A 22,265-nucleotide genomic window follows, 5' to 3' on the forward strand; every position below is an offset into this window, starting at 1 on the left:
CATGCTTTGTAAATTATTGTGCTTTGCATTCTATTTTTAAAATTTAACTCAAGAGTTGTGTATCATTCTATTGGATTACCATAATAAGTTCAAAATGAAATGGAAAGAATACACTACAAATAAAATCCAAAGGATATTAAAAGTCTGTTTAAGGGATCCCTGGGTGGCGCAGCGGTTTGGCGCCTGCCTTTGGCCCAGGGCGCGATCCTGGAGACCTGGGATCGAATCCCACGTCAGGCTCCTGGTGCATGGAGCCTGCTTCTCCCTCTGCCTATGTCTCTGCCTCTCTCTCTCTCTCTCTCTCTCTCTCTCTGTGACTATCATAAGTAAGTTTAAAAAAAAAAAAAGAAAACTAAAAAAAAAAAAAAAAGTCTGTTTAAAAGGCACCGTGCAACACCACAAATTACATCCCTTTGTACTACACTTAGAAATAAAATTAATGAAAGATACTTCCAAAATATCTCTACCAACCCATCTGGTGGTGCCTATTATGTAAACTCATGGTTTCTTATTTCTCCTTGTAGGTATTTTAACTATACAAGAGCCTAAAATTTGGGTGAGTGGCCTCTCAGTGACTTCTAAAAAATTAACAAATTATTGTTATAAGTGTACATCAATATATAATACCATAAGACAAATGTATTTTATTCAATATTTTATAGTTATGGAGGGGTGGAGAGAGACGGACATGGTGGCTAGGTAGAAGAAGGCATTGAGAAAGGTAAACTATCAGCTGTTACAAGGAAAGGCAAATTATAGTTGCCCATGACATTTGTCGCTAATTATAACAATCATCTTCCTAGACAACAGGAGGATAATGATACTCAATCAAGAGCAAGTACTCACAATTTCCTCCCCAGGCTCCACAGCACCATTGGATTCAGCTCCTGTGTCCTTCTCCAAGTGGCAACCAGATCGTTCTTTCTTGAATTCATTCTAATCCTTTAACCCTTTTTTCTAGCCCATGATCCACGAGTTCTTTGTCTTGGGATTGAGCAATCTGACTGAAAAGTCGACAAAGGAAGAGAGAAAAGAAGGAATCTATTCAAACTAGGAAGATACACATGAAGAACAGCAAAGTACAGACATCTAAAAACAATACATACCCATAAGTAAAATATGATGAAAGCACACCTATCAGATGACTTATGCTGTGTTGAATAATTCTCAAAGTATAATATACAAGAGACTTCTAACCTTTGTCTTGAGCTTAAAAATCTGTCTGAAGCCACCCATTTCAATGCCAACCCTTAAATGAAAAAATACATCTGAAAACATAATTATTGAAGACTAAACAAATACTACTCTAAAGAACATAGTCCCCAATTTTCCACTGCAATTTTCACAAACTGTTATATGTTTGTGAAGTATGTACTCAAAATATGTACTCAATTCTCATGCACTTTCTATAATAAGGGCAATTTTTGAAGTATATAAGCAAATATAAATTAACCAGATACTTTTATAAAGCTGGAAATACCATAATGTATAATCCCATAAATGTATAAATGAGGGGAAAGCTGCGTGCTCTGATGTTGGGTTGATAAAATATAGCTATCACAGACCTCAATCACATCAAGAAATATATAGTAAATGCTGACCAGAGGTTTTCATTGTGCAGTGAGGAGAGATCAAGGTGAAGTAAGTTTAAATTGCAGTAGGTGCGATTTTGAGCAAACAAGAAGCAATCTTTGACATGTCAGAAAAATCTACAAAGGGTGGTAATGGATTCAGCTTGATCTGCGAATGAAAGAAACAGGCATTCATTACTGTCGCTGCTATCATATTCAACATGGCCAACACTGGCTCCCTCACCATCATCAGTATCTATATTCAAAATCCCTACACAGTCCCTAATATTATAAACAATTATCACACACTGGATAATTCACTTGCTAAGACATGTTCAAGTAAAGCAATGTTTGGAGGCAGGGATGGATCTAGTTTGAGTGGGACTTGAAGCTTATACATTCTGGGGGGGGGTCCCACTTTAAGAGAAAAATACAAAATTGTAGATACAAAATTAGGCATAAATATTTGGAATGAAAAAAATTATAACAGATTTTAAAATATAAAAGCTGACAAATATCATCAACATTATAGACTCAAGGAAAACAAACATTTTTATTAACAATCTATCAGATCACCACCACAATAAGTTTGACCCCCATTTTTTTGGCCTCAATCTCTTTCATTCCCTGTCTTGTAAAGATGCTAGACAACTACTTTAGTCTCTCCTTAAACATGGTTAACAAAAATTTTATTTTCTTTTTATTAATAGTTTAGAAATGACTCTTTTTGGTTTTGGATGCATTATCAGTGATTTCCTTTTTAATTTTTTTTTATTTTTGCATTATCTGTAAATAAAGTTTTATTGATAACTTGGGATAATTTATATTGGGTCTTGTACACATGAGCATAGAATTTAGAACAATTTGCACAGACAAGGTCCTAGGTCTATATATTTATATATTGTAAATTGCATTTTTCCTCCAACAGCCACACAGGTCCATGCTCAGTGCCATAGCACAGATTCATATGGCTTTAATACTTCCCATCAAGAAGCACGTGACAAGAGTAGGCAACAGAAGTAATCCCAGAAGTCATTCCTTAAAGCAAGATGACCAGCACTGATTTAACCATACATAAAAGTGACTATGAATCACATAAACAGATGCAAATAAGCCCAAACTAAACATATCCCTGGCTCAGTTTCTTTTTATGCAATCCCCCAAAATATCATTTGACATTAAGAAGTGTTTGGGGCTAATAAACATATTTATTATCTGATGGCATATTATGAACACATTTATATATCAAAATGTATTAAATTATACGCTTGAAATATGTGTGCTTTATCTTATGTCAGTTACAAACTTGTTTTTATAAGTAATATATCAGTTCAAATCTAATTAGGGTACATAAAACACAAGTTTTAGGGAGAGTATTCAAATAGGAACAAACTTGGAAGTGATGCCCTCCTCAAGGCTGAATGAAGACCTTATTGGAAAAGGTAGTCTTACTACCCACACCATAGCAGAGAAGTTAGCTGGACTGCCTAAACCAGAGATGGTCCATGGGTATTAAGCAATAGGAATGAATGAATGAATGAATGAATGAATGAATGAGTAAATGGCCAACCACCCTTTCCCAGTTGCAGGTGAAACAATGCTGGTGCACAAAAGGAGTCAAGGTGTTGTGGGTACACTCATTGCCGGTGGGGGGGTGGGGGGAGTTGTGTGTGTGTAGCAAGAGGTATGCAGTGTCTTATGTCAGGAGGACTGCGGAGAATGACCCTTTGGGATACAAATGGGAAGAGGCTGGTGGGGTATTGTGCAGAGGAGTTTGGAGTGTTGGAACCCTGTTGACCAAAGGCCTAAGCGACACTTGGAGCACATGGTGTCCATATCAGCAGGGCCACAGTGACTGCAGTGGCCAGGGCAGTGAGTGTTTTGAGGAACTGAGTCCTCTGTGTGTGTTTGCTGGGGCAGTGAGATGCTGACAGCCATGTAGCAGGGGCAGAAAGGCAACACAGCAGCAGACTGGAACTGGTGAGTCTGCAACCATAAAAGAGCTGAAATGTTACCAGATCTATAAACTGGCAAGTTAGCCTGCCACAGATGTCTTTCTATGTGTATGTGTACAGAGGCATAAATATGCAGAGGGGAGGGGTGTTTGTGAGCATGTGAAATCTCTTGTTCAGGGAATAGACCTTTCACACACAGAGCACTGTGTGTCCCTTCCTCATGATTCAATTCTTCCATACGGAGATGCGGTGGAGCATCACATGCTCTATTTCCACATGTGGAAGTTGTTTCAAATGAAAATACAGGGTGATGCAGTGCAGCACATGCACCCTGTGTGTAAAAATGAGCTTTGCACCACAGGAGAGGAACTCTAAAATTAGGAAACTCAAAGTGTATACAGGGCTGCTGGCACACCAGCCATCCTCCCTTTTAGAGACCTTTGCTCCAGAATATAAACAAATCCTCTCTGGAGATCCCCAACTCTGCCCTCTATATAACCACTTGGAATATAAACAAATGTAAACAAAATGGCTCTGGGGAGATAAATCAGTATCTCTCACCGGATATCTCTATCTTTATAGTTCTATTCAGTCATCCTTTAACTCAGGTGCCAGAGTTCTTTGTTCAAAAGCCCTCACTGCAAAAATGTGAAAATATACATAGAGCATTGACTCCCTACAGGAGTCAGAAAGAAAATTCACTCCTCTATAATGTCCTCCAGTGCCTTCTTTTGACAAAGCTTATTATCACACTTGCTGCAAAGAAAAAATGTTTAAAGCTCCATTCTCACAGAGCAGGTAAAGAGTCGACTTTGAGCTGAGATGTAATAAATTCATACCCGGAGCACCTAATAAAAATATTATAAATTTTATGTCTATAAGTTTGAGAACTAGATGAAACTGATAAATTCCCTAAAAGACACAAACTGTTAAAAGTCATATATGAAGAGACAGTCTGTAGAGCCGTATATCTATTAGGAAATTTAATTGGCAATTTAAAATCTTCCTACAAAGAAAATTCTATATCTACATGGCTTTATTGGTCAGTTCTTTCAAACACTGAAGGAAGAAATAAACACTTCCCAACTCGTTCTGTGATAATAGCATTATTCTGAATCCAAAATCAAACACATCACAGGAAAAGATAACTACAGACAAGTATCCTTCATGAACGTAGATGCAACAAGTTCTTTAACATTTTAGTAAATCAAATCCAACCGTGTGTGTGTGTGTGTGTACATTTTTTTTTAAGATAATACATCATAAGTAAGTGGAACTTATCCCAGAATACCACTCTAGTTTAACATTAAAACTCAATGTCATTTACCATATTAACTGATGAAGACACGCACATATAATTTCAATAGATGCAGAAAAAAAAATCATTTGGCAAAACCCAAATCCATTCCTAGTTTAAAAAAAACAAAACAAAAACTTTTAGGAAAGTAGCACCAAAAGGAAACTTCTTCAAAATAATAGCTATCAAAATAATGTAGTTAACTAATATTTAATGTTAAATATTGAGAAATGGCATTTGCTTTCACTACATCAACTCATCATTTTACTGGAGGTTTAAGCCAGTGTAATAAGATAAGAAAAAAAATAAAAGTTATCTATATTGGAAAGGAAAAAGTTAAACTACCATTAATCCCAAATGACAAGATCATCTCTGTAGAAAATCCTGTGAAATCTGCCCTCAAAAAACTAGAACTAAAAATTGTGTTTAACAAGGTCATGAGATCCATGATGAATACCAAAAAAAAACAAAAAAAAAATCAATTGTAAATTTATAGACTGATAGTATTCAGAAGTTGACATTGAAACAAGCAATACCACTTAGGCAAGTGTCAAAAACAGAAAATAATTAAATATAAACATGATATGCAAGATATATATGCTGATAAATAAAAGAACTTAGAACTTTGCAGAGAGAATGTAAAGAACACCTAAGTAAATGGAGAGATGCAATTAGTTCACAAATCATACAATTCAATAACAATTCAATATCATCAGGTTACCAAATATCCCCAAATTGATTTGGACATTAAATGTACTTCCAATAAAAATCTCAGGAGGCTTTCTTATAGAAATTGACAAATGGATTCTAAAATGTATATGAAAATTCAAAGGTCTAAAATATCCAAAGCTACTTTGGGATAAATAAAAACAAATTCAGACGATTTATATCGTCTAACTTCAAGACCTATAAACCTATAGGAATCAAGGTAATGTGGAATTAGCAGAGACAGAGAATCATAACATGAAACCAAGCAGTTTATTTCAGAAAGAAACCCATATGCATGTAGTCAAATGCTTTTTAACAAAGTTTTATGGGGGAGAAAGAATGAGAGTTTAATAAACAGTGCTAGAATAATCAGATATCCACATTGCAAAGAATAAAAAGTAACTTTGAGCCATATGTAATACCACATTCAAGTTTGTAGAGGAATTACAATGGGAAATAAGACAATATTTTGGGGTGCTGTTATAGTTATTAGTTTGATTTTGGTGAGTTATATCCGTATATCAAAATATAGCAAATTGGGTACTTAAAATACATGTAGTTTATTAAATATCAGTTATACTTCGATAAAACCACTTCAGAAGCTAGTTATTTATGTCTGCTTAGAAATTAAAGGTCTTTTTGATACATGCATTCACATATATTGAGTGCATATCGGACATATTTAACAGATACTTATATTCATAAAATAGAACTGCTATTGTCATCATTTTTTGTTTCCCATCACAAGTTTACTAAACATTTTATAAAAGATGAAATACTTCTACACGTGTAAATAGTGTTCCAAGTGAAAGAGCATTGTTTGGTGGAAATCAAGAAGAGATCTTGTATGCTGGAAGCCTATTTTCCATATTGCTTGGCTTCATTTAGTTGGAGAAAATAACAGAGCCTGTCTGGCCACCAAAGAAATCCTATCATCACCACAGATGCTTACACAGTTGTTCTGAGGATCAGCTAGGATCTTGACCCCAGTTTCAGAAATGTAAACTCCCATAAATTGATCTGTACTATAAGAACAAATGAAACAGTAGAATAACTCAGACTCTCAACCATAAGGAATTCTAGATAGCATCTAATCAAACCCTTTATAATCTAAGTGAAGAAACTGAGAGATTAAATGACCTGTCCAAGGCTTGGTAATGGCAGAGTCAAATCTAAAATCCCAGAATTCTTGTGACCGAATCCTATGCCTTCTTACCACTGCAGCATTGTCCTTTGAGAACTTTCCCCCCTAAAACACCCATTAATCATATCCATATAGAAAAGCATCTTCTTACACTTTGTTTTATTTAAGTACATTTTTGTTTAATTATAATGAAAAATATCCCTGCAATCTTTACTATTGTCAAACCCATCTGCAGACTCCGGATTTGACCTTTTGGAAAATTAGCTATTTAATTTATACACACTTGGGACAATGTCCCCTGATTTGGTTCCTATTTCCTTGACACTCATTTTTCATTATCCATGGTGAAGACAATAGTCTCTGTCCTTCATCTGGAATAACTGTTTTGAAACCTCTTTTAAAACAAAAGCACCAGGTTAAGAGTAGTTTCTGTAACAATAGACTCTTTAAATATAAGAAAAATATGCAAAATCCCAGGGACCTCTTAATTATATTGGTACAATCCAGGTAGAATTAATTTTTTATTTAAATATTCCCCTGTTTTCTTTCTGATTTCAAAAGCATTTTATGTTCATTAAAGAAACTGTTGAAAACAGAAAAAAAGCTCTAGAAAGATAAAAATTACCCATAAACTAATCAATTAGCTATAGCATTTTTAATAGTTGGCATTTACTCAATTATATAAGTAGAGAGAGATACCTGTAACCAAAGATATTTAACTAAAAAGCTATAGATAGATCTATAAAGCTGGAAGTCCTATCACATATAATTTTGTATCTTTTTTCAATTAACATATAATCCTTTCCCCATCACTAAAATTATTTGTAATATCATTCAGAAATGCACATTGTTCAACCATACTGCTATATTATTATTTAATCTTTCTCTTGTTGCTGAACATATATATACTTTTTAATCTTTTAAGTGAGGCCAATTATGTGCATGTCAATCTTTATTAGCATTTCCAATTTTTTTTTCATAGGATACATTTCTGGACAACATTTTTTAAAGGTTCAAAATTTCCCAGTAATACATGATCATATAAGCTAATTCAAGTCTACATAAAGTTCTTCTTTAAAAAGAATGTGTGCCAAATGTACTTGGAAAGTAAGAATGGAATGCATATAAAATGTCTTTTCCATGCATAAGTAGCTAACAGGAATAGCAGCTAATTTTAAACATTTTGCTTTATTTCCCTTTATAGTAATAGTGGCATAATATTTGCACACAAATTCCCAGTATCTGGACATTATGGTGGATTTGAAACTGAAAAACTGTCATTGGCTAAAAGACTAGTTCCTAGAAGATCTATTTAAGATAAATTTTTAATAAAGGCATAAGCACATGGTGTCACCATGGTGATAAAAGGAAGCTGGGAATACCGTCTGATGGAATATAGGTTGAATAAAAAATAGGTTGGTGATACAGTAGAAGAGGTTCAGCCGAAGAAAGGATCAGAAGTAAAAGCAGAGGGTTTCTCTAATGAAGGGGAAAAAAACATCAAGAATCACAGAGGTATTAGTTTCCAATTAAATCATGTAAATGCCACATTTGGTTTTCTTTTGCAGTTTCTGTCGACTTATTAAACCTCAGGCTAGCTATGCAGTCCATAGTTCATCTTCCTAGCCATCAGTGGGCAAATCTCAAAAACAAGAGACAAAACGATTTCTTCCAAGGATGCTTCTTACAATGTACCGTGTGGCTTTGTTGTTTCTGAACGCTAATTCTATTGGGGCATAGGGATGGAAACGGGGGAGCCCTGCTTCTTCACCTCAAGCTCTTGGCTACACTCAGACATTCTCAAGATATAATGAGACCACTGCCTAAGAAGATAGAACAAAAGAGGGCTTTAAAGAAAAATAATGATTCTTTCCCCCTGCTCATTCCTGGGGCTGAGAATCTGTGGGGATGTTGTTTAGGCATAATTAGCTGGAGAAAATGTTCATTATGGTTTTTTTCTCCCCTTCGAAGAAGAGGAAGAATAGAAAGGTGGCGAGAACACGGGCCTGAGTGCTGTGTCTTTCACTTTATAGAAATCTGTGATCAGGACAAAGGTACTTACGATTTCTCAAAGTCAGCTTCTTCATCTATCAAATGAGGCTAATGCTTCACAGAATTGTTGTCAGGATTAAAGCACCTAATAGAGGACTTAGTGTGTAATGAACACCTGATAAATTATAGTGGGCATTATTATTAGTGTTATGTATGGATTATCCTGGGAGATATGAAAATATTTCCAAAATATTCCAAAACTGATAATCATATGGTACAAAGTGGATAAAAATCTAAGACAGTATGATAGTTACTAGGGAGAAAACATTTTAAGTCAATACTGTTTTATTTTTCTTGAATATTTCAATTGTGCTTGCTTTAAATACTTCTGCCAATACATACAACAACTTGCAGACTGAGGATTCTGCTACAATTACTTTCCAACCCTTGGAAATGTGCTCTCTCAGCCTAAGAAGGAAGTATGCCCAAATTTCTGTTTAAGATGATGAACTAAATCAGTACTTCCTGCACATTAATGTTCATAGGAAGTCACCTGGGGATCTTACTAAAACACAGATTTGAATTCAGTAGGTACAGGGTAGGTCTTGAGATCCTGTGTCTCTAACAAGTTTATAGGTGATGCTGATGGGCTGGCCTACACACCACACTCTGAGGTAGGGTCGGGACCAGTGGCTCTCAACTGGGAGTGATCTGGGGCCCCCAGGGGACATTTGTCAATGCCTGGAGACAGTTTTGGTTGTCACAACTGGGGTGGGGGTGAGGTGCTGCTGGACATTCTATAATGCACAGGACAGTCCCAACCACAAAGAATTCTTATTGCCTAAAATGTCAACAATGTCCAAAACATCAGTCGTGCCAAGGTTGAAAAACTCTGGACTAAACAAATCTATGGATCTGCTCCACTTAACATCAACATATTATCATGAGGAATAAAATATATTGTGTTTTATTCATACCTAGGTCCAAAGGAAGGAAAGACGGAAGGAAGGAAAGAAAAGGAAGGGAGGAAGAAAGAAAGAAACTGAAGGTGGGAGTGGGGTGTGAGGCTGGAAACATTATAAGTGTGTGTTCAAACCTAAATGATGAACCACAATGAGAGCCACAGCGCCCATAATGGGTCATCCCAACCTGACACACCCCTCAGGGTCGGGGCAGTAGTTCTATCATGTGGATTGTTTGGAGGCACAGGTCCTGGGCATAAATGAGGAGCAGGCAGGTATGAGGTCCACGAAGCTGTCTGCCCTGAGTAGACTGAGTCCACAGCTGCCTGGATATAATAGGAATGTAGTGCCTGATGATCACAGGTGAGGGGACTAGGTACACCCCACCTGCAGAGACAAAGGATAAATGCCATGAAAATGACTCTGTAATCTAGGCAGAGGAACATTATCTCAAACTGCCTTTTCTAAACTGATACTCTCTTCTACTGGGATTTGACAAATTATCATTTCACAAACTAAGTTTTGATTGATAGAATGATATCTACCAACATGTTTACTAATAATTTTTTCCCTAAATTTTCTTTTAGATTCATCAAGGAGTTTATTTTTATAAGTTGCCTTGAAGATTTCACAAAGATATTTTCATTAGCAAAATCGTAATCAACACCAGCTGTATTAAGAATTTAATTGACCCACTTGGGCAATCATTCATGTAACAAAATAATTTATCTTAGGGCAAGAGAGAGATAAAAGACAGAGGTTGGAGTTTAAACAGGAGACAAATCAAAATTACAGAGAGGGTTTATCACTTCTAAATGGTATCAGTAACATTTCTTGGAAAGAAAAAATGAGCTAGTATTCTGAATGCAAAACTGATCTCAGTGGAAACCTGAATGCCATCTTACACTAGGAGACATTAATCCGATGCCCTGGGACTTCCAGTCTATGGCCATACCACCCTGAATGTGTGTGCCCTATCTTTTCTGATATCATGACACTTGTGAGATATCCAAACACAGCAGTCCCAAATCTGGATAACAAGCTCCTTGTCTTAGTTTCTCCAAAAGAAATATGAGGTACATTTCCTGTGCTTTGATGTTTAGTGTTATGAGAGGAATAACAATGAACACATATAACCTAGTAGATTATGGACACGATCAATTACTGAATTTAGGGGGAAGCTGTACATTTTAGTTTTTCACATAAGATCAAAATATTTTTAGAACAGCCTCAGACAGAAAAGGAGAATACCAATGCAATTCAGAAATCTGGAGACTAATAACTGTGTGTGTGCATGTGTGTGTAATCCAAAGTTTGAAGATTGTATCTACATAGATTAACTTCTGTAAGGTCCGGAAAATATGAAAATGTTATCGACTTTATATACTCTGACCTTTCTCCAATTTCCAAGCCAGTTAATCAGTATTATTAAGCACATATTATGTTGCATAATAGGACTAGGTCTGTAACCAAATGCTATCATGGAAAAAGGCCTAAATTCCTTTTAAATGACACGGAATGAAGGTCTTGGGAGTGAATCATCCCTGATGATTTTTTTAAAAAATTCTAATCTACTGAGAGAAAGGGAGTGAAAAGACCTCAGAGAAGCTGTGCCTTCTTCACTTTGTCTTATGTTGTGTAATGGGAATGTAGAAATAGCCTCATTTTAAAATGTTTTATGAGTTTACCCCCATTGGTTAATAACAGTTGTAGGCGGTCTCTGAAATTTATCCAAACTTCCTGAGGAAAGGAAGGCTAATTAAAGTGAAATGTGCCTCCCTTGTCACATAACACTTGCTTTTTCCTTGAAATGGTCAACTTCAAGTCCATGGAAGTCCCAACAAAAACACCTCCCTAACGGGGAGATTTTTCCATGCCCTAGTCAATCTGTGTTTACATCCACCCGTCTATACCTAACTCTCCTATAATTAAATCAAGAGACTTAGGAATCAGTCTTAACAGCTACCCCCAAATCCTAAATGAATTCCTTAAGTAGTCTTTGTAGGAAAATGTAGGGCTTTTTAAAAGGAACGCTCGCAGTGAGGCAGCCGCACCTTATTTACCAGCCGGGAGCAAAAGCAGGCTTAGAGCTGTGTGTCAACACCGACCATTGTTCCTATTAGGGTACAATTTTCATGATATTTTTTAAGAATGTAAAATAAGGTGAGTTGGAACATGCAATTCTAATTCCTTTCAGGGCTTATCACTCTTCAAACATTCAATAGCCACCCTTAATACCATTACCTCTGGGATAACATTTGAGTAGGGCCCCTGCAATCTAACAACAAGAGACGGCCAGAGCAGGACTGTGGTTTAAAAGCCTGGTTAAAGATTAACACAAACAGTAATAAGAAGGTTCTTTAGGAAAGAATCAGGACAGCTGCAGCTGAATCCCAGCTACCTGCTGAGGGTTGCTAGGCAACATGGGCATACCACTGCCCCAAGGGTGTTTTACTTTACAATTAGGATTTTTGAAGGGGAAGAGGGGGAAGGGGGGTGATTCCTAGTGAAACTGATGTAGAGTCATATATATAGATACGTGTTGTTGTGTTATTTTTTTAAAATAGGAAAATGGTGTCACTCAGTTCGTTCAAAGGTAGAATACTGACGATAAAAGCAGATTTCTTTTTTTGTATGTAACTGACAAAAATCTAGGAATAACATGGAGTTTTAAAAGTGACATTTTGACTCTAAGGGAGGAATTATTTGCAATTTGTTTTGAACAGAAGCTTAGTTCATGTCAGATGTGAACCTCCAGACAATCATTAGTTTAAACTGCCTGCTATGTGTTTAAAAATTTCAGTCAATTTAGAGCTGATCTGAATTGCAAATGTGATGATAATAAGCCATTAGGGAACTGCCTATCTTTTTTTTTTTCTTCCTTGCACTTACAACCCTCTGCTTTAAGGAGCTCCGACGACACTGAAATATGAAAATATCATTTTAATCATGCGTGTTGTCGACAAACATAGAAAGGCCAGAGACTCAGAAGTGGCATTCAGAGGCTGGAAACAAGAAACTGGGCAAGAAAGAAGAAACAGACATGATCTTTTCTTGAAATCATATACAGTAGTAAGATTTCCCCAAAAAACAAATATTCGATTTTCTTGGTAATGCAACACACATCTCCGAGCCCAACATCTGGATAAAATTTATTTTCTTTGGATTTTGGAATTAGAGAACGTTAGCCCAAACCTTTTATGAGGTCGCTTGGGAAATTAAGAGAAGAGCTTCTACGGTCTAATTTCAGCTTGCAGTACAAATAAGGAGTTTTTAAGAGTGCTCATCAATAAAAATTCTTTAAACAGCACCGAGTGTTAAACTTTATGTTGATAAAATGAATTTAAATAAAAAAATTTAAAAATTTTAAAAAGACAAAACAGAAAATCAAATAATTCTATGGATCTAGAAAAAGAAAATAAACAGCCTATTTTGGTTTTCTAAAACGCTACGGCTTTCAGTAGTCTCAAAACCATCAATATCAAGAGGTATTTTATTCTCCCAAAGATGTTCCGGTTCAGAAGCTTACACATTAGCACAAAAACTAGATAATGAAAAATTTCAGTCAATCCTTGGATCTATCAATTGGCAGCTATATACCTAAGAGAAGAGAATGGAATTGAAAAAAAGAGGTGAGCTCCCCACATTTTCAGCACGTAAGACACATTTTCTTCCTTCTTAGATGCCCGTTTATTAAACCATCTGATTTCCAAGCTAAGAAGACCATTACAAGGAAAAGGCTGATAACTGATCAACCAGCCATATGAAATCACTTAGCGTAACTCTGTTAGCCTCTATACAACACCCACTTTCTACCCCTCTGAATTCACTAAAATTTGGCACTTGGCTTTGTTTCAATTGTATTAATAGGACCCCAGAAGTTTCATCTCTACCACTTGCCAAAATCTTTGGGAAATATGGAAACTTATGAGTAATGCATTCATGACATATTTTCTCTCAACAAGTTAAATATTTGCTATGATAAAGATAAAGTGTAACATTATTGGCAAATATAGCACAAAATGATAGAATTTGAGACCCAGGGGGAAGATCTTAGTTAGAATTTAACCCCAGTGGGCCTTCATCATCCAGAAAGTCAGGGCTCTGGCCGATCCCAATGTTTGTTTATATCCCCGAGAATGAAAGATAAGAGCAGGAACTCTGGTAAATTGGGGAAAGGGGAACCTTCCAAGTGTCAGCTTTTAGGCCCCATCTGGACTCCATAAAAATTAAAATTTTAAAAAAGAAAAAAATTCTCAAAAATAACAGCCCTTCTTTTCCATACAGTGTCACTTCACTTGATTTTAAATTATGCCTGTCTAAAGGATGGTTCTCAAAGGGAGAGGCTCCCGCTGGGTCTCAGCCAGAAATGTGAAGCAGAAATGGAGCCAATCATGCATATGAATGAGGAAAGCGAACCCAAGTCCGAGAAGGGATTTTCCTGAGCCACATGCACCTTGTGCTTAGGCAGTCACCCACTCCCTCACTCAACAAATATTTACTGAACCTCCTTGGTGGGCCAAGAATTGTGCTAGGCGCAACTAGGATACAAGGATGAATTAGATGATGGGTCCTGCCCACCTGGAATTTGTCAAGAGAAACAAAGCCTTCACATGAATAAACACCATAGAAGAAGGAGGTGAAATGTCAAAAGTCAAGCTGTTAGGAGGTAGGCATAGGAGGGCAGATTTTGGGGCAGTGTTAATAACCATGCTGCTCAAGGTGCAACTGTTCTCTGCATTTGACAGAGATTGAGCAACTTTCTGTTTTCTAAGCCAAGCTGTTTTAAATCTCCTCAACTCTCTGAAACCTCTAACTCACCACGATTCCCCTCCCTTGCAGTAAATGACCTCAATTCCCATCCTGCAGAGAAAATGGAATCCATCAGCTGGAAACCCACTCAGCTTCCTGCCAGCAGCCTACACACCCAATGGCATCCAAACCCATCACATTCCCTCTTCCCTCCCACAGGCTCCTGGTCCTGTGTATTCTGAAAGGCCAGTGCATCCATCTCTGCTTTATGTCCCATCAACTTACCACCTCTCTCCTCAGAGCCTTTATTGAATACTTCCTTGACCCTCTCCTGCAACTTCCAATGCTCCTCCTTGCTGCCTACTACTCATTGGCATTTAAAACTATACAAGTGTCTACTATCTTAACAACAACAAAAACAAAAACTCCCTCAAAAATCTCTTTCTCTTTCTATAGATCCTGTACTCTCTGCTCTGTCTTCTGTGGTCACCCCTTGTCATGTGTACTTATTTCAACAAAGTCAATTAAAAGGAAATAAAATTTTAAAATCCACTTCTCAGTGGCTCTAGCCACAACTCAAGTGGCTCATGGTGACCATGGAGAAGAGTATAAACTTAGACCTCTCCAACATCGCATAAGCTCTATTACTAGATTTTGCCTTCTTTCCATTCTTCCTCCCTCTTTAGCCAAACTACACTGGGGACTTCCTCTGTGCTGACATTATACTCTTACCCCCTCTTTACTCTTCAACTCACAGCAATCTGACTTGTCCCCACTCCTGCACTGAAGCTGCTCCTGCCAATGTCATCAACCCTTCATGCAACTCAAAAGCAGAGACATGACCAGGATCTTCACTGTCTTGACTAATTTGTAGCTATCGGATACCAAGGACAATTATCTAAAAGAGTCTCATTCATTTTTTTATTGGACCCCACACTCTGGCTTTTCCCTCACTTCTTTGACTGCCCCTTCCTAGTCTCCTTCAAGAACTTTGCTTGCTCTGCCCACTGCATAAATGCCTTTTTTCCTTGGACCTGTCTCAAGGGCTCTACTCTCTTGCCTTTCCAGTTTTTCCCTGGATGACCTCACCCCCTCCCATGTCCTTCAATGACCATCTATGTACCCCTAATATTGCCACACAGAGACTTCTCCACTGAGCTACAAACCATATACACACTCCAGTAAGCTACACACACATAGACACACACCATGGGACATTTGAATCTCTTATTCAGTATGGCTCAAATTAAGTTTATCTCCCACATGCCACTGCTCAGATATGTCCCTCTTCCTTTGAAACCTCCAGCATTGAGTGGTGTCACTTTACCCATGGTAAAATCCAGGACTTCATTCTTGCACACAACCACTCACAATTCCAGTTATTTTTTTTCCTTTTGTCTATGCATTCCTCCTCATCCCTAATTCATCCTACCCTCCCCTCTCACCCAAATCACTATACAGTCTCCCTGAGAGCCACCCTTCTGTCTTGTCCTCTTCCAAACTACATTTCCCACTGGGGTCAAAATTATCTTTACAACAAACCAAACAAAGAAAAAAAAAACAAAAAAAAACAAAAAACAAATCAGCTTGACTCTAGCTTCCCTACAAGCCCTCAGTGGTTTCTAATTACCCTTAGGATAAAGTCCAAGTGCTTTACAGGATCAGGGAGTCCCTGCTGCCCTCTGTCTCTCTCCTCTAGGGCACACTAAACTCAAACTACACCTAACCACCCATTGATGTTCCATGGGCTGTATGCCGTGAGCAAACGCCTTCACCTTGGGTCTTTGACTGGAGTACTATCACCACACATAATCCCTTAACTTTGCTTAACACCTCAAGGTCTCATTTCTGATATTATTTCTCTGAGGAAGCCTGCCCAACCCCATAAGTCTAAGATAGGGGTCCTACCATTATGATATCTTTTGCTGAACAATAAAACACCTCAAATGTAATGGCTTATACCTCCAATTTATTTGGCCCAAGTATTCAAGAAGGGCTCAGCAGAGTAGTGTTGGCTCAGGAACCTTCCCATGGTTTCAGTTAGAAGGTGGCTATTGCTGGAAAAGCAGCAGGGACACAGCCATGTAGGGACTGGCCAGACATCTCTCATGCTGTCCATAGTCTCGAGAGCTCTCAGTGTGGTCTCTCTACTTGAGTTAATTTGAGCTTCCTCACAGCAGGCATGCCTTGGGACAGATGGACCCTTTATACAGCAGCTGAAGACTTCAAGGGGAGAAGTTCCGGCAGGCAAGGTGGAAGCCATGATGCCCTTCAGGGCCTCACCTCAGGACTCACGATACCACCGTCATAAACCAGCCCAGACTCAAGGAGGAGAAGCACAGATGTCAGCCCTTTAATGCAAGGTCACACTGGTATCAAGGTCACACTGTAGATGAACAAGCACAATGGAGGACATTGTTGCTGTTTCTTTAAAAAATGCAATCTGCCACACTACATTTGTTCTACAACACTCAGTATTCTTATCAAAGTACTAAACACACTCTGCTGTAATTGTTTGCCTATGTGTATTTTGAGTCAGTACTATGAGGTACCATCATTTTACAGCTGAGTATTGAGGCTCAGAAAGGTGAGGTAATTTGACAGAGATCCCCTCTCCCCCTCTCCAATAAGTGAAGTCACAGAATCTGGACTGGGGCTCAAGACTTTTGGAGCATTCTGTCTAAATCACACTGTTCTCTAAATAGCTTGATCCACTTTTCAACCTTTGGAATATGACACCTATGTTCATACCCTACCCCTAATAGAATCAGATGATCATTAATATTGAGGAGCACAGGTTTAATGAGCCTGGTACCCAGAGGCTCCCTGCTATTTGTAAGGACATACAGTGTGATCACAAAATCAAAGGCAAGGCCGATCTGCCACATTTAGTGCTATAGCACTGCTAGGACATCAGCCTCTGGATGAATCCACATGGATGCTGTGCATTAATAGACATCACTATTTTCACATATTCCCCTACCTTCATTTTTACCATAAGATCACGTTTTAAGTGCTAAGAGTTGTGAGGGCTCTAAGTCTGTACTTGCCTAAGGTACCACTAAAGGCTTATCCTTTGTCTAGTACATTCCCTGCTACAATTTCAGAATTCCTGGGGTCACAGAAACTGATCCTCTTGGAGGCTTGCTTATTGCCCTGTCCAGGGAGGGAGAAGCACAGAGGTACCTCTCAACCAACCTCAGAAACCATGGACTTCAGGAAAGCAGGCTCGCTGCCTTGGCTGTCTCCAGCCACGTCTCACTGCAATGTATGAAGCAAGCCCTTTGTCATGGCCACCCTCTTACCTCCTACTAATGGGGCCACTCGGATGCTCATCTCTAAAATTCACAGTTCCATAACCTACAACCAAAAAATATCTTCTTAATTAATTTAAGATGTGGAGTTTTATCCAGTTTGGGTTAGTATGGCCAGGAGAAAGTAATTTATCTCCTTCTGAAGAGATTTAGTCCCTCCTTCTTCATCTTCCCCATGTCCTAGAGCCTTAGATTTTTTTTTTAAACTCATTATTGAGTATAGTTGACACGCAAGGTCATAGAAGTTTCTGGTATACAATATAGTAATGGGACACTCACAGTTTAGCACAAGAAGTGTAGTCATGACACAATGTTATTCACTATATTCCCTATGATGTACCTTTCATCTCCATGACCTATTTATTTTATAACTGGAAATTCGTACTTCTTAATCCCCTTAACCTATTTCACCCATCCCCACCCCCACCAATAGCCATCAGTTTGCTCTCTGTATTTAAGAATCCAATTTAGACATTTTTTTAATTCTACATGCAAATGGAATCATACATTTTTATTTCTCTGACATATTTCACCTACCCCATACTTTAGAATTCCTAGCCTCCTCCACTCCAGACATACATCTATTATCGAAGAAGTTCGGGATCACTGGGTGGCGCAGCGGTTTAGCGCCTGCCTTTGGCCCAGGGCGCGATCCTGGAGACCCGGGATCGAATCCCACATCAGGCTCCTGGTGCATGGAGCCTGCTTCTCCCTCTGCCTATGTCTCTGCCTCTCTCTCTCTCTCTCTGTGACTATCATAAATAAATTAAAAAATAAAATAAAATAAATAAAAATTAAAAAATAAATGTTACTTTAAAAAAAAAAAGAGTGAAGAAGTTCCTCTGCCTAGTCTGTGCCTAACTTAGCTACTATCCCAAGGACTGTGGACAATGGGAATTATATGCCATAGTCCAAAGAGACAATCACACCCATAATAATACAAACTCGTGTTTAAAAATATATATATATTTACCCACATCACTCCCATTATGCTGGCTACTATAAAACAAAACCAAAAATAGTAGGTACTGATGAGAATGTGGAGCAATTGGAACCCTTGTGTGCTGCTGATGCCAATGTAAAATGGCTCAGCTGCTATGGAAAAGAAAGTATGGTAGTGACTCAAATCTTTAAAGATAGAATTAGTACGGTATCCAGGATTTCTACTTCTGAATATATGCTTCGTTTGTGTGCTCTTGTTCATAGCAATTTACTCACAATAGTGAAAATATGGAAGCAGCCATGTTTCCATGGACAGTTGGATGGAAGACTAAGTGTGCTATGTACATACACATGAGTAGGCCTTGAGGACATTCTGGAGATGGATGGTGGCGGTGGTTGCAAAACCTGTCAATGTATTTAATAACACTGAACTGTGTACTTGAAAATAGTTAAGACAGAAAAAAAAGTAGGTAAGATGGTAAATTTTATGTTGTGTGCAATTTGCCACAATTCACACACACACACACACACACACACACACACACAAACACACGGGGTGGGGAGGGAAAATACAGATAGAGTTCTGGGCTTAGCTCTGGGTTAAGCATTTTCCTTGAGTTGCTTCACATAATTCTCACAACAGCCCTAAGAGACAATACTATTATCACCATTTCATAGATGCGTAAGTGGAAGATTTAAGTGATTAAATGATTTATTCAGGGTTATGCAAACTGGAAGCAGATGCATCACGATGCAAACCCAGGTCCTCTAGCACTAAAACTCACAATGCCCACCATTATATTTTAACAGTTTGTGACCAGGACTATTCAGTGTTATCAAATGTCATCTTGTTACACTGAGCAAACTAAGACCATTAGCCATTCAAATTTGCTATAGTCCCTCCATAACCTTGGACGAGTAGTAGGGCATTGTAGTAGGGCAAATATGTAGAGTTGAACTACGTATTTTTTTTTAAACACAGAATGTTTTCCACTAAATCAAACTTTTCTCTATTACCTAGCATTCAATGGACACAATGGATTCCTATTCTTAAATTTGGCTTTGGCCTCAAGTAACCTTTATATATTAACACAGCCTCGTTATCATCATTAAGGCAACATGTGTCTTTTGAAAATCACCTTTCAAAGAAAATATTTTTATCAGTTATCTCACCAGTGGAATTAGCAAGCTGGATGAATGAACTCTTAGTTTAAACATTTCCTAAATCTCTAATTCTATTCTACAACTGCATTACGATGAGAAGGCTCATCAGAAAGATTAAGAGACTGGACATAATTAAGAATCTAATTCAGAGAGGCAAGAAGTTTCCATATAACCTCAATGTCCCACTATAGCCTCCTAGGTCTTGCCTTAGAAATTCAGCCTCTTAAATATTACTTTTTACATAACATACTCATGACAGCATTTATTATTAATGATCATCTGTGAGTTATGAAGGATAAAGTCATGTGAATGGAATCCAAACGTCAAACAACAGCCTCTCAGAAGCAACTGAACCTCATCCAACTGTAGGATAACTTTGGGAATGAGCTAACAAGTAATGCTGAGGAAAATGCTCTGGTTGAGCTAGTGATTTAATCTCTAAGAATCACCACAAAAATGTAAATGGTGAAGAGAAGAAAAAATGGTCACAGTATTAAAAAGTCACCAGAGTCAATCTCACAATAGGTCACCTGTATGTAGAACTCTGAGCTTTCAATCAGATGAATTCTGAAGGCTTGGAGGCAGACAAATTTCTTCATCTAACATTTCCTGGCTCCTTGGTGTTGGCAAACACAGTCAGGTTTGTGAGGGGTCAAATGTGTTGAACTCCTGTCAAACTTTCCAGGGTGGGTAAAAGTCAATAATTTTAATCTTAATCCTGAGGACATGGTGTGTTCAAGTTAGAAATCTACACCATATGTTCATGATGTGATTTCACAGAAGTCCTTAGAAGGTTTCTCCATAGGAGCTCTGTGAGATTTCCAAATTTCCTTGGCCTCAGGGGTTTAACCATTACAGTTATAAGTAAGAATATCATTGGTAAAACAACAACGACAAACAACAACAACAAACAATGATCCTTGTTGAGAATCTAGTATACGCCAGGCACTTCTACGTGCAGTACCTCATTTAAATTCTCATTACCAACCAGCAAATTGGATGGCACAGTCCCCATTACTCAGATACTGAACCACAGATGGATAAATGACTTTCTCAAATGTGTCCAGCTGGTATATGACCTCAGTGGAGTATATCTGACTCCAAAACTCATATCCTTTTACTACATCACCTGGTTTCTTTTTAGATCTATGAATTGATAGGTATTCTGTTCAAAATATGGAATATGCCCTTGTTTAGAAGGAAATGAAGCCCAGCAACATGTTTTCTGTTACTGAGCCAATGTCCCAGCTGACCTTGCCAGCTGCAGTGATATCATAATGTTAGTATCCCCTATAGAAAGAGCTCTTTATGTGAGTCCTTTAAAACTGTAGACTAGTCATTCTGAAAAAGTCAAGCAGCCTGAATTTATGCCCATAAGGGTTGTTTTTTTTTGTTTTTATGCTCATTACTTATGCCCTTTTCTTTTTAAACTGAACTTGTCAAGCCATTTTTGCAAGTATTCAGTACATTGCCACCCATTTAATCCTTTCTAGAATATAAATTCGGAACTACTTCTATGGAACTAGAACATGCTCATTTTGATAACATTCAGAAAATTTAAAATTAAAACAGAAAGATGATGCTAAATGATCAAAAAGGCAAGAAAAAAATCACCAGGGCTAAGATGACTCCCTGTGACCCACCAACTCCACAGCTGTATACTCAATGAAGTTTCTGTTTCTCTGTTATCTTAAGAAGATGCATATTTGACTCTCTTGGAAGATATGAACAAAGTCAGTTGCAAACCTCCATGTAATAAAATACATTATTACCGATGAATTATCAAAGGGAAAAAATGAAAATGCTAAAAGAAGCAAAAAGTGTTTTTGTTTGTACTCTGTGCCAAATGTGTCAGGTGTTTTCATGGAGAGATCTCTTTCCTAATACAACTTAATAAAATGGATTTTTTTTCTCATTTTATAGATGGCAACAGAGGCCTTAACGAGGTCATATATCTTGCCCAAGGTTACATAGGGAGTAAATGGAAAACATACAATCAGAATTAAGCTCTAACTCCAAAACTCATTCCTTTTTCATTTTATTAAACTGCCACCTTTAATTTTAAAATACATATGGAAGTAGTCACTTAACTATATTTCCATCTCCGGATAACTATTGTGGGGAATTCTTATAGGGTAATTCATACAGCAGAACTTGCCAAGTAAACACATTTTTAATGATGATGACCAAAGCACACTCAAGCAGTCATTTAAACAGGTGAGGTGATCATTATATTTCTCCCGTTTAAACAAAGTTTCCATTCATTTAAGAAATATAACATGGCAGGATGCATGTTAGGAAGAGATAAGACATGCTCAGAGCCAATATCCGATGGGGTGAGGCAGAGGCCTATGATGTGAGGGGGAAGACAGTGATGCAAAATGCATTTTATCTCAAAGAAGCATATGCCTTGAGGTTCTTTCATTGAAAGCATTAAAGTTCAAGAAAAAAACTAGAGTCTCTC

At 37.7% G+C, this 22,265-nt stretch overlaps 2 protein-coding genes across 3 annotated transcripts in view; both read right to left on the bottom strand.

The window, feature by feature from the left end:
• Nucleotides 1–22,265, bottom strand: part of LOC144306750 (uncharacterized) — a 188,522-nt gene that overhangs the window by 97,220 nt on the left and 69,037 nt on the right. Inside the window, exons 2-3 of one of the 2 annotated variants that reach the window (XM_077886301.1) lie at nucleotides 1,602–1,740; nucleotides 847–1,004 (exon numbers count right to left, since the gene is read on the bottom strand). The gene's annotated coding sequence lies outside the window, so the exon portion shown is untranslated. The remainder of the gene's footprint in view (nucleotides 1–846; nucleotides 1,005–1,601; nucleotides 1,741–22,265) is intronic. The other variant, XM_077886302.1, reaches the window with a different exon arrangement.
• Nucleotides 16,350–22,265, bottom strand: part of LOC144306748 (uncharacterized) — a 476,591-nt gene continuing 470,675 nt past the window's right edge. Inside the window, exon 9 of the mRNA XM_077886290.1 lies at nucleotides 16,350–16,767. Within this exon, the coding sequence (XP_077742416.1) occupies nucleotides 16,735–16,767 (33 nt within the window). The 3' untranslated portion in view covers nucleotides 16,350–16,734. The remainder of the gene's footprint in view (nucleotides 16,768–22,265) is intronic.

This window comes from Canis aureus, chromosome 37 (assembly GCF_053574225.1).
Source record: "Canis aureus isolate CA01 chromosome 37, VMU_Caureus_v.1.0, whole genome shotgun sequence".
NCBI classification, from domain to species: Eukaryota; Metazoa; Chordata; class Mammalia; order Carnivora; family Canidae; genus Canis; species Canis aureus.